A 16,356-nucleotide genomic window follows, 5' to 3' on the forward strand; every position below is an offset into this window, starting at 1 on the left:
ATTAATAATGAAACCAGTTTCGGGGATTAACTCTCGATTTTCAGCTATTTTAACGTGGACAACTACTGCCACACGGCAAAGAATATACCACTAGCATGCCGTTTTGGCTTTCATTGTCAACGTGGAACGCCTGATGATGGAAGCTTAAACTTCTGAAACTACGTCGTAAGAGGAACTTGCAACACAGATAGAACTTTGTTTACTGCAATACTGTTTAAAACTGCAATATCCACGGTGAAATGAACTGTACTAATTCTGAACCATTTATAAACAGAAGTAATAAGCTTTTAATAGACACTGCACACGGAAGTAAAGCGATCACCATTCATATATTTGCTTGTGCGGGGAGGCGTACACCTTCGCCTTGCTAAGAACCATAAACAGCCCAACCCCTTTAGTTAAGGAGGAATTATTTTTAATAATTTCTTTAAACTGGGCTAAACGACCTGTACAAAATTATCAAGTAAAGCCAGTTTTCTTTTTATTTGGCCGTATTAATTAAGTAAAAGTCTATACATCCAACGCAGTTATCTAATTTCGGCCACCGTGGTCATTATCATCTGATCACTAGGCACACGTAACACAGAAAAATTCACGTAAAATAGAAATTTTTTTGCATGTGTGTACATTTATTTATTTATAAATAAATAAAAAAATCTGTGCGTGAAAGAGATTGTCTATAGAAATATACTGTTTACTGCTTAATCCAACTGGACTGAATTAGGAAAAAGAGTAAGACAAGACTTGCCTGTCCCCTAACATTTTCGGGGGGGGGGGGGGGGGAGGGGGGGGAGACAGACATGAATAGGAAGAATAACGTGGTGTTTACGGTTTTAGACACGTTTATTTTCCAGCAACGGATGAACAACTGTGCCAGGGAATGTTGGAGCTGATTACACCTAAAGAATGGAATTAATGTATGCAAAGAAAATAAAAGTAACGGTAGTACGACGAAATTAAAAGGTAAAGATATTCGTGTAGGAAAAATATTAGAACCTGTGCAGAGCTTCAAATACCCAGGAGTAGAAGAGAAAGCGACTGGACTTGTAGCACAGGAATTAAAATCGGGATAGCAGTGATAAAAGAAATACTTTGTAGAAGAAGATAGTTTCATGCAGCAGCATGGACAAAGATTTGACGGAAAGGCCGCAAAATGTTTTGCATGAAGTGCCCTCCTCTAAGGAGCTGAAACGCAAACAGTGAGGAAAGAAGACAAAGATAGGTTTTCGAGATGTGGACGTGATGAAGAGTGGAGAAAATAAGTTAGAAGGGTACGGGGAAGCGGAGAGGAGGCGACATAGGAAGATATTTCAAATCCTGGATGGTGGGTTGGACGGCAGCACCTACGGGAGCATTGAGAAAGAAGCGAAGGACCGCCTGAAATGGAGACGCAAACGGCCTGCTAACATGATAACGACGGTGACTTATGAATCAAGTGTAAAATATGTGCAGGTCGCTGATACATTTGTTTGTGGAGACAGATGTAATTTGGACTTTACGACTTGCGTTGTTCTGAGAAATGTGTAGGTATTTATCACTTCATTGGCCATAGAGATCTAAATCACGTTATTGTGTTGGTCGTATGGACTTTTGTCAAGTAATTGAAGTCAAATAAGGAGAATATGACGTCATTTTTGAATCGGTATACGTGTGCGCTATCTAAACCATGACTCAACGTCGCACTTCTCACATTCACACAAACCATTTCCAGCCACACTGTAAGGTCTGGAAAAAAAAATACCCTCACGACAAAGATCGAACACCGTACTTTTTGACTTGTGCAACACGAGTCGACAACGACACAACACTTACGCAGATTGTCACGAGTAAAACAAGTCGCGCACTTGTAAGCAATGGCACACTTTTGAGAAAGGGACTGCAGACACGGCAGGCAGCGGTGTGGTAGGTGTTGCCCTGAGGGCGTTAGGCAGCACAGCAGGGCGCATCCACTCACCTTGGTGTCTTGTATCTGGAGGAAGGTGGCGATCCCGGCGCGCACCCGGTTCTTCACTCCACGCACCGTGCCCTTTGCGCTGCGGATGGTCGACGAGGCGCTGATGTTCTTCAGGCCGGCGAACGTCTCTTCGGCGTCGGGCAGGCCGTCGTCTTGCAACAGGACGGAGGAGCAGTTGGAGCTGATGGAGTCGCGTCTGCCCGTTGGTGTGGTGGGCGACGTGGGGACGATGACACTGTCGTCGGGCGCGTGCTCGTTCAGGTGGAAATTGTAGAACCGGTCAGCCTCGTATTTGAAGGACCCTCGAATTGCCGCGAGCTGTTGTTGACGCGCCAGTTGCTGCTGCTTCTCTTCCCACTCTTTCTTGCGGTCTTCGTACGTGCGTTCCTGGACCACGCAGTTTATCTTCTTATCCGATGTTGGCGAATTACGTTCCACTATCACCACATTCTTCGTAAGGGGTGCTGCCTTCTGGTCGACGCCGTTCTGTTGGGCGTGACTCGGCGTCGGCTTCTTCGGCACTGGCGGAGGCGGTTGCTGCTGAGGTTGTACCACTTGTTGGGGTGTCCCGTCGGTCTCGGATTCCTCAGTCTCTGGCGTGGCTCCCAGTGCCGGCTTCTTCACTGGCGTCGAGTCGTCGTAGATCGGGACGATGCTCAGCGGCTTGAGCTTCGGCTGTACCGTCGCCTTTTCCTCCCCAGTGGAGGGCGAAGAGGCTGGCGTCGCGTCCTTCCAGGTCCTGGTGACCTTTTTCTTGAGAGAGCCACTGCCATGGTTGGCGATGCCGCTGCCGTTGGTCACGCTGTTGAGCTTGGCAGAGCGCTCGCGGATATCGTTGAGCAAGCTCTGTGGCAAGATGCAGCCGCCTTCCGGGCGCTGCCTCTTGGCAGGGGGCGTCGGAGTGGCCGGAGAGACCTCTGCCACTGGGGGCGGCGGTGGAGGCGGCGGCGACGTGGTCACGGGCATGCTGGCGACTGGCGGCGGAGGCGCGTCGCGTTCGATGCCGCTATCTGTCAGAGACGGGCTGCAATCCTGCGCGTTCACTGTTATCTTATCGACGGAAGCCCCCAGCGAGAGCACAATGCCGCTATCGCTGGTGGCGGTCGTGGAGATGACGGAGAGTGACGACAGCTCGCGGCTGTTGAGTGAGTCGCAGCTGATGCGGTCGTCGTCCACTTCTTCGTCCTCGGAGTCCACCTCGGCGCCGCTGCTGGTGAGGCTGCCGTTGCGCTGGTGGAAGGCTGTGAGCGCAGAAGTGCTGGCGCTGACACCTCCGTTCACCGTGACGGTAACTGTGTTCCCGACCACGGTGGAGCCCCCCGGAGCTGAGGAAGTATTGACGACGGCGGCGACCGGTCTCGGGGGTGGCGGCGGCGATCCGGACGTCTTCTTGGGGAGCGGTGGCGGCGTGCTGCCGTCCAGGTCGCTGCAGGTGCCGCTGTCCAGCGTGTCGCTGGGAGAAGACTGGCCGCTCGATATCACCATGCTGGCCGACGGGAACGAGTTGTAAAAGTAGTACGGCGCCCCGGGCCCGCGGTCGGGCGTCGACGTAGTCACCACTGTCGCGGACGATTTCTCGCCGGTGCTGCGGCGCAGTATCGCGTCGTCGCCGCCGCCGACAGATGTGTCTATGACTGTCTCGTGGTGGTGGTGCGAGCTGGTCCCGTTGACACTGATCCTTATGCAGCCGTCCGTAGGCGTGTAGTCCACAGACTCCTGCTCCGGATTGATGCGTATTTTCACGACGTGCCCCTGCGGTTGCTGTTGCTCTTGTATCTGTTGCTGTTGCTGCTGTTGGGCGGTGGAGACCAGGTTCACGCTGCGCATTTCGGGGAAGGTGAACGTGGTGAGGATCTCGCCGCTGCTGCTGCTGCTGTTGGACGAGTTGGACAGCTGCTGCGTCCTGTTGCGTGTCTTGGGAGGCAGTGGTGGAGGGATGCTGCTGGATCTAGCCACTACTTCTTCCATTGTAAAGATCTTTTGCGTTTATGCGCACTGTTGAGAGGAGGAAACTGCTCAATGTCAGGAGCACACTTTGCCTACAGACATTCCACAAACGAGAGACAGTCTGGCCCAAACGACACTGGCCTTTTCCGATTACCACAGTTTCACTGACTTTGGAACTCGAGCACTTTCACACCGGCCGCTGCGCGTTTTCAGCGAGAACAGGTGTGAGCACACGATCACAAATGAGCTGCTGCTGCTGGTGGAGACTGTTCACTTCTCTCGAGAGAGACGCCAGAGCAGTTTCCAGAGGAGAGCACCCGCGGAGACGGGGTCAGCGAACCTGGTGGCGAGTGGTGCCGGCGCAGGCGGCTCGGAGGCTTGGTCGCAGCGAGGCGGCCACCCAGTAACTGGCGACTGCTGTGGCTGCGGTTGCCGCCGCCGCTACCGCCTGCTGGAGAGAGCGCTCGGCGCGGTCATGTGACCAGCCAGACGGCTGTAGCCGCCGCCGCCACTGGGTCGCCCCGTGCAGCGCAGCGCCAGCTATCCTTGTGGACAGCCGGTGGGCGCCTGCAAGGACAGCTGCTGGCGGAGCAGCTATCTGCCGCAGGCACGCAACGTCCGTATCCTCCGGGGTGCCAACACTTCCGCACCCTCTCTGATCCTTGTCGCCGTTCTTGACACCATCTTTCCAACTGACCTGTTGTCATTTCCAGATCCCACCTAAAGAAACTTGAAATGCATCAAGATGCTTCTCAGCCGGCCGCTGTGGCCAAGCGGTTCTAGGCGCTTTAATCCGGAACCGCGCTGCTGCTACGGTCGCAAGTTCGAATCCTGCCTTGGGCATTGATGTGTGTGATGTCCTTAGGTTAGTTAGGTTTAAGTATTTCTAAGTCTAGGGGACTGATGATCTCAGATGATAAGCCCCATAGTGCTTAGAGCCATTTGAACCAAGATGCTTCGCCCATTTACTTAACCACCATCTACGTCATCTACTGTACTACCAGGATTTTCCTGTTACGCCTGCTTGCAGAGATTCGTCCAAGTCCTTCCAATTTCAATTTTTTACACTTCGCCTTCTGCAGAACACAGTTTCTTTCTTTCTTATATGTATCCAGATATGTTTCAAGACCGCAACTGAATCCGGGATTATGGTATGTGTGTCGGGCCGACGGTGTGGCTTCACTCAAGCAAATTTAGTTCGTATCAACCTGCCGTCTCCAAATTCTCTAGAGTAAACAAAAGCGTTTTCTTAATTTATTAGGCTGGCACCTAAGTTCGCACCGTTTTTGTTTTCCGTGTTTACATTTCCGTTACTGTGGGTTTATTTATCGATAGCTATTTTTTAAATTGTGGTCCACTGTTGCTGTTTCAGTTTACATATGGTGATTTCGTTATTTGGAGATAGTGAGTGGAGCTGTGGACGCTATAAAATGGAGTGCCACGTGAAGAAATCGGAACATTTGCCACATATTCTTCTGTTTGAGTTCGGTAGAGGGGTACCAGCAACGAAGGCAGCTAGAAACATTTGCGCCCTGTGTCAGGATAGTGACGGATAATGCCACTGTACAGAGCAAGCCGAGAAAATGGTTTTCTCGTTTTAAGGAAGATCGTTTTGACATTAGTGACTCTCCACGTTTGGGAAGACCTTCAGCGTTTGATGAAGATCGTTAAAAGGCAATAATCCACAATGATACAAGTCAGAGCACTCGAGAATTGACAAATGCGATGAACTGTGATGATTCCGCCATCGTGCGAGATACGCATGCTGTGTGGAAGGTTGGGTATCGCATACTATAAGCCAAAATTACAAAAATCAGAAGCTGGTTTCCTCGTTATCAATTGGCTAGTGAACAACACCGACCATACGTATCCTGTATCGTTACTGGTGACGAGAAGTGATGTCTTTATGCTAACTTAAGTACAAGAAAGGAATGGTTGAGCTCTAACAAAGCAGCAGCTGCACGTACAATGACCTGCGTGCTTCCACAAAAGGTAACATTATGCAACTGGTGGAACAGCGACAGTGTGATGTACTACGAATTGTTTCCCCGAGGTGCAACAGTCACCGCTGACATTTACAGTCAACAACTGAGACGTCTTGCAAAAGCAGTTCAAGAACAACGACGAAGAATGCGTGAAGAGGCCCTTCTCCACGATACACTGCAAAAAAACACTATGCAGGAGTTCTATTGGGAAGTCATTCCACACACACGTCATTCACCTGACCTTGTGCCCTCCGATTTTCACCTTTTCCGCTCTCTATCGAACAACGTTCAAGGAACTTACTTTTCGAATGAAAATGCACTCCTAACATGGCTGGACGAATTCTTCACAGTGATTTCTACAGTCGCGGGATCGAAAAATTATCCCTACGTTGGCAGACAGTTGTAAACAGTGAAGCAGATTGTGCTATTAATCGCCGTGCGGGGTAGCCGCGCGGTCTTGGGAGTCTTGTCACGGTCGGGGTGGTTCCCCCCGTCGGAGGTTCGAGTCCTCCCTCAGGCATGGGTGTGTGTGTTGTCCTTAGCGTACGGTACTTTAAGTTAGGTTAAGTAGTGTGTAGGCTTCGGGACCAATGACCTCAGCAGTTTGGTCCCTTGAGAATTCACACATATTTGAACATTTTACTATTAATGACTAAAATTTGTTATATGTGTGTGTTGTGTTCATTACAACTTATGGAGAAACGCTACGAACTTATGCACCAATCTAATATTATAGTGTCAGTTACGATGGCGAGAGACTGTGAAGTCTAAAAGCTATGTTACAAAGAGTCTTCTTCTTCATTTTTTCTTATTTTAGCAAGTGAATAATTCTTGGACCCCATGACCATTCTTAGTGCCTCCTCATCAGGATTCGTCTCTATTCGACACATATGCTTCATCTTCTGTGGCTCTCGACTTAATCCTGTAAAAATATTATACAAAGCTGGGAGATGTTTTTCTGTTTTAAGCATAAAAATTATAACATGTGTGGTATATTTACTTTGTTTCGATTGCTCATCTGAAATTCTATTAATTTGAAAGAGGAACTGCACAGGTAGGTTTGCAGTTATGCCTCTTTGTGATTTGACAGTATTTATTATCTGCGAAGATGGCAGAATTTGGGTACAGAGTTATTAATGTTGAAATATTTTTCCCGAGAGCAGTAGTGGTGTATGTCCTGTACTTAATTTTTCATTGTGTTGGGCATTTTTGGTGTGTTTTCTTTTTGTTTATAATTGTATACACCGTTCTTCACGCTTTTTACGTTCCACCTCACCTGGTATCAAACCAGATTTGAGAATAAATTTACGTCGTCAAACTCTTCGACAGACGCTATGGTTTTGTCGCCACTCACTTGTTCCTCGTTTCGGTTTTGTTCAATGTGGTGTTAATTTTGAATATTTGTTGCGGGGGGCTGCCGGCCGAAGTGGCCGTGCGGTTAAAGGCGCTGCAGTCTGGAACTGCAGGACCGCTACGGTCGCAGGTTCGAATCCTGCCTCGGGCATGGATGTTTGTGATGTCCTTAGGTTAGTTAGGTTTAACTAGTTCTAAGTTCTAGGGGACTAATGACCTCAGCAGTTGAGTCCCATAGTGCTCAGAGCCATTTGAACCATTTGTTGCGGGTTTCGGAAGGGTTGTTTGTTGGTACAGAAACCTATTTGTTTTGTAGCCACCGAGAGGCTGTGTGTGTGTGTGTGTGTGTGTGTGTGTGTGTGTGTGTGTGTGAGAGAGAGAGAGAGAGAGAGAGAGAGAGAGAGAGAGGAGAGAGAGAGAGAGAGTGGTGTGGGAGGGGGGGAGGGAGAGGCGGGAGGAGGCCAAAGGGTTGTGAAGTATGTGTCTTTGGTTCATCGAGGATGTGGGGTGTACTGTGTTTTCTTTGACAAAGTGTCTTTCTATTACCCTTTCCACTCTGAGAGAAAATTTCTTAAACTTTTATCCGATATGTTCCAATTTCTTCACATTACGACCTGTAGAAAGAAGTAAAAATACCGTAAAAATTTTCATGGCTATAGTTAATTTAAGATGTCACTAGCATGGTAGTACTATTCAAAATATAAACATATAAAATCCAAGTGGCTCAACATGCACATTACGTACGTTAAATGAAACATTCTAAGTCTAAAATAATGCTGGAATTGCCTTAACCTAACGAAATGTAGGAAAGTATATTGCATTTATATCGGTGAGCATGGTTTTGCCTACTCGCTGATGTTTGGAGAGGACACACCAGATGTGAAAGTCGAGTTGAAAAATGTTGTGACCACCATGAGCCTACAGGACAGTCGTAAGTCCAGAAAATTGTTGCGAAATGTAGGAAGACTAGAGAATCAACGCATGATTTAGGGACTGGCCGTTGATACCCAACATTAGCAGTTCTAGAATATTACGTTCCACCTCACCTGGTATCAAACCAGATTTGAGAATAAATTTACGTCGTCAAACTCTTCGACAGACGCTATGGTTTTGTCGCCACTCACTTGTTCCTCGTTTTGGTTTTGTTCAATGTGGTGTTAATTTTGAATATTTGTTGCGGGGGGCTGCCGGCCGAAGTGGCCGTGCAGTTCAATTCAGCCGGCCGCGGTGGTCTAGTGGTTCTAGGCGCGCAGTCCGGAACCGCGGGACTGATACGGTCGCAGGTTCGAATCCTGCCTCGGGCATGGATGTGTGTGATGTCCTTAGGTTAGTTAGGTTTAAGTAGTTCTAAGGTCTAGGGGACTGATGACCACAGCAGTTAAGTCCCATAGTGCTCAGAGCCATTTAGTTCAATTCAACGATTCGCAATTAACCACCGCAAGCGCTAACGGCAGTAAAACATCTGTAAGTACACTATCTGATCAAAAGCATCTCGACACTGCCACGTAATGGGGAATTGAACACTAGATGTCACGCGGGGCGGTCCCGCTAGAATAAAATGGGAGGAGAGGGGCGTGGACGTTATCGTCAGTAGAGAAACATTATCAGCGGAGTGGGTCGGTGACGAGAACTCAGTGGTTACGAACTTGGACCAGTCATTGGATGTTAGTTGAGTAGCAAATCCTTTAGGGACAATTCAATCCTTATGAAGCCGCACAAATCCACTGAGGGTGATGTTACTGTAAAATGGAAGCGGGAAGGAACAATCATAGCTAAACCAAGACCAGACGGACCTGATGTACTGGTACACAGAGACCGTGGAAATCCTATGAAATCACCGAAAGGAATCATTCGTGAGTTCCAAAGAGCTACGAGCAGTTGAGCGACCACAGTGACTGTGCGTAGGAAGTAGTGATGTGGGCCGCGAAAATGCCCAGTGGGCAGGACATCTATGTATGGGGAATTCGCCCAAAGCAGTTTTAAATACACAAAATCTGGGCATTTATAAGAAAAAGTACTTTTTAAAGTTTTTACTGCCAGAATGCATAATTTACCAATGAAAGTAAGGGATGGGATGATATCCCTGATATTGAAACTTATTAAATGTTTTCACTTAAACCTGACTACACATTCATTGGCTTTATTACTAAGAACAAAAGGAAAGGAGAGGCAAGCTTTTTTTCCTTTTCTGTTTTTTTCCTGGCATTCCAACTTGCTGTACCAAGGAAGTGCGCGTGTTGCTAATGACTGCTATTCATTTATAATGTTACCAGTTCTTCTCTTTGATCTTGGTCTCTCGGCTTGTCTATGTCGCACACACACACACACACACTCAGACACACACCCCGCATTGAACAGCAGCGTAGTGACAAACTGGTGGAAAAATACATCGTCCTTAAGTCATCGCTTTGTAATGTAACGCACTTTATAATCCACGCTAAATCTCTGAATAATATTGAAGAATGATTACTGATAACAAAATTATTACTGAATGTATTAAACAACTGACATGTGTTTCTCGATGGGAAATTTATTCTTAAATGTTAAACAGCTTTCATTGCAAAAACAAAATAGTGCTTTATAATCAATTGCATCGACATTTGAGAAACATTGTAGTTTTCTATTCTACTCCTTCCTTTCTTTACTGTCGTATGACTGCACTCCTATGAAGAAAAAATGAGGACGCCAACACATATTTAATAACAAAGAATCGATGCCAAACTTGCAGCTAGTTTTCTTGATCCAGCAGTGCAAGGTAGTAACCCGAAGCCTATCAAGATGCTTGATGCAATAAGCTTTGTTTGTGGCACATCAAAGAAAATTGAACTAAACGTCATTCAAGTTAGAGAGAACTTGACTGATTATAGGGACAAACGAGGAATTTGATCCAGACAATTTACGTCGGCAGGAGTGAGTCCTCACCCTCAGGATGATAAAAATCATCGCGTAAATCCTTTATTGTGTTGGCGAGGTTGAAGAGAAACTTGTGAAATGGCGGAAGTGCCATAAACATTCTGGGCACATCAGTTACATCTGCTGCTAAAGAGCGCTCCTCGAGCGCGTTTGGATGGAACCACTGTAAAAATAAATAAATAAATAAAATAAATAAAAGAAGGGAGCACGTTTGGATGGATCGAAAAAAAAAAAAGTTAGACTCACATCGGAGAGCTGCGAAACTAACCTACCTCTCGTACAACTGGAAGTTGATGAATGGAGCAGGAACACGAGATAAGTCTGTTGATCCCAAGGAAAACCCCATATTGAACAGTCCAGTCAAAAACAGTATGGAAAGGAACACAGTGGTCAGCGAGGAATCAGATTCAGGTGAATCCGATTCAGTGTCGGAACTCCATGCTTCTTCTTCAAGTTATGAAAATCGAGAAACTGACTGACATTTTTTCAAAGTTTTTGCAGTAATATAATATATGTAAAATTACCAACTATAGGCTAGCTACTTAATATAAACTAAACTTTTATTTCAAAAATTACTTTTAAACTTAAGGGTTGTTTTCTTTATTTTTAATGCACTATCCCAAGAATTGACCTCGTTAAAGATGTAAAAAGTTATGTTTACGGTCCAATTTATTTTCCGTAATAGCTCTTCCGTAACTCTCAAGCAACTTTATCAACTTGAGTACCCGACCACTAAAAAAGCAATGTTGTAAAACACGTTTTCCAATACAAATCTTAGCTTAAACATTTTTATAAACGCCGCTTATAAATTAATCTTCAACATGCATAAATATCTTGGCATTTACGAATTTTGCGTAGCTTCCCAGGCAGTTATCCCGAGTATTTGCCCCAAGTTATTTTACACCACAAGGAGAGAGTTCAATGTAATGGGGTGCGATGGTAGAACATTTCCTCATAAACCACACATTTCTGAAGTCAACAGAAAGCGTTGCTTGAGATGGTGTAAAGAGCGACACCACTAGCAAATGTATCACTGGAAACGAGTGAGCTGGAGCGACGAATCAAGCAACATCCTGTGACATCGCTGTGGAAGGGTTTAAGTTTGCCGAATCCCTAGAGTACGTTACTTGCTATAATGTGTAGTGCCAACAGCGAAGCACCGAGGACCTGGTGTTATGGTATGGTGGTGTTTTTACGGTTAGGGTGTGATCTCCTTACTGGGATCAAGAAAACGCTAAATGCAGAAAGATATGAACAAATTTTAGAATTTGTTGTACTGCGTACACTAAACGATCACTGCAGATCACTGCGGAGACGACGCCTGTTGGTATCAGCATACATTGCACTCTGTCATAAAGCAGCGTCTGTGAGGCAACAGTTTGCAGACATTAACATTCCTGATACCTGTTGGCATACCCAGAGTCTCATCCGGGACATAGTTGAACACCTTTCGAATGAGTTAGAAAGTTTACTTCACTCCAGACGCCTGCATCCAACATCACTACCTTCTCTGTTTTTGGTTCCTGAGGAAGGGTGGGCTGCCATTGCCCCACAAACGTTTAGTCACTCGCTGGAAGTGTCTCCATCAGAATTCATAAAGGTGAAGCAGGTTCAAATCAAATGGCTCTGAGCACTATGGGACTAAACCGCTGTGGTCATCAGTCCCCTAGAACTTAGAACTACTTAAACCTAACTAACCTAAGGACATCACACACATCCATGCCCGAGGCAGGATTCGAACCTGCGACCGTAGCAGTCATGCGGTTCCGGACTGAGCGCCTTAACCGCGAGACCACCGCGGCCGGCCGGTGAAGCAGGAACTCACCCCTATTTCTGTCTATTAATAGCTGTACGGATATTTATCACCAGACAGTGTGCGTTTCCTTACCGATTTAACTCAAATTCATTGGGACTCTAAGGGAATTCAGTTCTCTCATGAATGAAATACCGCACATGATATTCGTTCGCCCTATTACCGATAATTTCTCGTAAGTGTTCGATCCTTACCTGCTATGACTACAGAAAAGCCCGAGAAAAGCCAAAGAAAGACAGCACATTACATCAGGGGCTGGTATAGTGAGGGCGATAGCGGAAATGATTGGTTGGTTGATCTGCGGAAATGGGACCAAACAGCGAAGTCCCATCGGATTAGGTAAGGACTGGGAAGGAAGTCGGCCGTGCCCTTTCAAGGGAACAATCCTGGCATTAGCCTGAAGCGATTTTACGAAAATCACGGAAAGCCTAAGTCAGGACGGCCGGACGCGGGTTTGAACCGTTGTCCTGCCGAACACGAGTCCAGTGCGCTAACTGCAACACCACGTCGCTCGTTAGCGGTAATGACATGCTCACCCAACTCCAGCGACAGAAACTGCGAGTGAAGTGTATTGCCTTACACAGGAAGTGCATCTCGCAAAACGACCATGGCGCTAAGAACATACTACTTACAATTCCATTGTTGTCGGGTATTCCGGCGGATAGCGACGTCCAGATGGTGTGATATTTCAGCGTGTAACTCGAATAGGGTATCTTTGGACCCCGCCCCTCCATAAATATAATCCGTAAGTTACTGGATGGTATTGGCGGAGGGTACTATGAGCACCACTATCCCTTATCCTCTCCACTTTTTCACTAGCGGATGATGCGTGGTAAAACAGCTATCGATAACACTCTGCAAGACCATAGATTTCTCTGTTCTGTAGAAAGCAGGACAACAGTCCAGAATCATAAAACGCTTCGGACACATACAATTACAAGCAGAACCATCCTCTTTTCTAATTCTAGAGGGGGTATGTCTGTTCAGTTCTCTTGTTAGCTGTAATTTATTTGCTCATGTGCGTATCCAATCGAGATGAAATCATAAAACTAAATCACGAAATGTTCCAAACCGGTATTTTAATATGGCTTGTGAAAAGCAGTGCAGTTCATAATATTCTATTACGCACAGTCTCGCAGTCTGCGCTTGTTGTTGTTACACAGGGTTTCGGAGGCTGAGGATTAATATTTTAGGAGACGGTAGTACGTACTGATTCGAATAAAACATTCATATAACATGTGTCCAGTTTGTATTGGCCACAGAGGTACATCTTTCGGAATGTAACTCAGACAAGTATTTATACATGGTGTACAACTTTGCTTCCGCCGTTTGCCGATAGGTGGAGACAACGGTAAGTAGCCCTCGAAAGACACAGATCACAGACGTCAGGCTGTTAGCTTGGACCTTGGCCGACATAACCTCATTCAAACATTAGTCGATTTGTGTCTACATCATAAAGTTGTTCTTGATTGAAACTGTCAGTTTACGAGCCTAGTTCTCGTCATTTGCGGGATGTGTTACTGTTTCGTTTCAATATGAAGAAAACAGCGGCTGAGTCTCATCGAATGCTCTCAGGTACGTATGGTAAGGACGCTATTAGTGAATGAACATATCGTGAGTGGTTTCAACGCTTCAAGAACGGTGATGTTAACGTCGTAGCTCGGCATAGTGGTGGAAGAGAGAATGTTGTCGAAGATGCAGAATTGGAGACATTGCTGAGTGAAGACTCAAGAATAATTGGCACGATTAGTAGGAGTGACACAGCAAGCCATTTCAAAACGTCTCAACGCTATGGGCATGATTCAGAAAGAAGGAAATTGGGTCCCGTGTGAGCTGAAACCAAGAGACGTTGAACAGCGATTGTGTGTGTGTGAACAGTAGCTTCAGAGGCAAAAACGGAAGGGATTTCTGCATCGCATTGTGACCGGAGACGAAAAATGGGTTCATTACGATAACCATAAAAGCAAAAAATCATGGGGATATCCCGGCCATGCTTTCACGTCGACGGCCAAACCGAATATTCACGGCTCTAAGATCATTTGGTGGGACCAGCTCGGCGTTGTGTATTATGAGGTGTTAAAACCAAGTGAAACAATCACAGGTGCTCGTTATAGAACGCAATTAATATGTCTGAGCAGAGCATTAAAAGACAAACGACCGCAATATAGCGAGAGGCACGATAAATTGATTTTGCAGCATGACAGCTCTCGACCTCACGTTGCAAAAGATGTCAAAACGTACTTGTAACCGTTAAAATGGGAAGTCCTACCCCACCCGCCGTATTCTGCAGACATTGCTCCCTCTGACCATCACCTGTTTGGATCAATGGCGCATGACCTGGCTGACCAACACTTCCGATCTCATGAAGAAGTCACAAATTGGACTGATTCGTGGATCGCTTCAAAAGATGAACAGTTTTTTCGACGTGGGATTGGTACACTGCCAGAAAGATGGCAGAAAGTAGTGGCCAGCGATGAAAATACTTTGAATGATACATGTGCAACCAGTTTGTTTCATTAAAGGCTCAAATGTTGGGGAAAAACGGCGGAAGCAACGTTGTACACCTTATAGTATACGATAAGCAAAGGCAAACGACTAAGTTCAAAGTTGATTTTCATAAATTCCATCTCAGACTTCAGTACACATTCGGAATTCTCTTGACAACACCACGTGTAGCTCTTCTGAGGTCGTCTTAGCATTCTTTCGTGAGGGCAGTCCTATTCATAATCCGAACATTCTACTCGTCTCTCGTGTTCACTTTTCATTTGTACACTTCCTTTTTAGATCCATCCATATGTAAGAATGTAAAGGCGTAATGTTCAAAAACCTTGGTATCCAATAAACCAGATCATTTCTGCCTATTCATCTTCTGTGGAACGTTAGATTTACGAGGAGCGTTCAATAAGCAATGCAACATTTATTCAGGATTGCAAACCACCATGTTATTCCTCACTCTTTTGCTTACAAAACCCTGCTGGCCAACATAATCTCCGTTCAACGTGAAAGCCTTACGCCACATTTCTGGGAAGGCTTGTGTGTCCCCATGGTACCACGCTACTCAGCGACTCGAAGCCAGTGCCTCGCTGTATCAGTAACCTCCGCATCATCCATGTACTGCTTCCCGCGGAGTGCATCTTCATTGGACCAAACACATGGAAGCCGGGCTGTAGGGCGGATGAGGCAGAACAGACCATTTAAATTTTGCGAGCTCTCAAGTACGCAGAATTGTGTGAGGCATTGCGTTGTCATGGAGAAGGAGAAGTTCGTTTGCATTTTTGAGGCGACAAACACACTGCAGGGAACAGCTGTGTACTGCCGGTCAGCATGAGGGAGACCGGACAGGTCTGTGCGACGTTGTTGCGACGATGACAGACGCCTAGCTCAACGACTCACCGTGCTTTTGTTCGCTGCCAGGCCTCCGTAGACATTTTGTAAGTCCCTATGGATATCTGCGATGCTCTGGTTTTCTTCCAAAAGAAAGTCAATGACAATTGTCTGCATGGTACGCACCTCCATTACAGACGCCATTTTGAAGACTACGTATAGCGCCACCAGCTATCGGCACTTCATGAAACTATAGGGGCTGAAGCGGGAATGTTCCACGATGTCCCACAACAAATTCCTCATTTTTCTAAATCCAAACAGACCAAGAAAAAATAGTCTTGATTATTTATTGAACGCCCCTTGTAGTTGATGTGCCACTTGACGACTAAATTATGCACGGGTTATACTGAAAGATCGTTTTCAAGAAATTATTTATAACGGTGCCCCGTAAGACGATGCGTTAACACATCAGTCCAAATCAACTGACTGTCTATCATATCACACTATACATTTACAGAGAAGCGTTCTCCAAAATGCGTCTGCCTAACAGAGGTGTAGATATGTTTTCTTTTTTTTCTTTTATTTTCCTTCTGTCAGGGTTTCAATTCCGTTCAAGATGTTAATTCAGATCAGTATTTCAAAATATCCGCAGCTGAACTCTCATAAACTGCTTCAGTGTTTAGAATTGGAGCTCAGATTGCATGTAATATCGAAACTCTTCTGAAGATCCTCAGAGGAAGCAATCATGTGTACTATAAATTTGGAATAGTGGAGAACTGCCACATAGTAAAAGCAGCAACACGAAGAAAGAAAGTTCTGATACAAAAAAATTGACATGAAAGCGGTTTAGTAGAAAAATTGCGAAGCGTATTGATATTGACGTAAATCGCTCCGTGATCTGGGAGTATTTGGCGTCTAAAAAACTGCGTACCTTGCGACAGTCCACTTCAAATGATTTCCTTCTCAGCGAAGTTGATCTGGAAAGACAGCACTTTATAAAACAAGGCACGCACTTGATTAAAGGGGCAAGTCGCCTGAAGATCAGCGTTTCCGAAAAGTGTTTATCA

General features: G+C 45.9%; 1 protein-coding gene across 3 annotated transcripts in view; it reads right to left on the reverse strand.

Moving 5' to 3' along the window:
• The window catches only part of LOC124622633 (flocculation protein FLO11-like), a 589,221-nt gene extending 584,927 nt beyond the window's left edge, over positions 1-4,294 (reverse strand). For all 3 annotated transcript variants that reach the window (XM_047148410.1, XM_047148409.1, XM_047148411.1), the window contains exon 1: positions 1,955-4,294. In XM_047148410.1, coding sequence (XP_047004366.1) covers positions 1,955-3,922 — 1,968 coding nt within the window. In that variant the 5' untranslated portion in view covers positions 3,923-4,294. The remainder of the gene's footprint in view (positions 1-1,954) is intronic.
• Positions 4,295-16,356: the final 12,062 nt, after the last annotated feature.

This window comes from Schistocerca americana, chromosome 7, assembly GCF_021461395.2.
Source record: "Schistocerca americana isolate TAMUIC-IGC-003095 chromosome 7, iqSchAmer2.1, whole genome shotgun sequence".
Taxonomy (NCBI): Eukaryota; Metazoa; Arthropoda; class Insecta; order Orthoptera; family Acrididae; genus Schistocerca; species Schistocerca americana.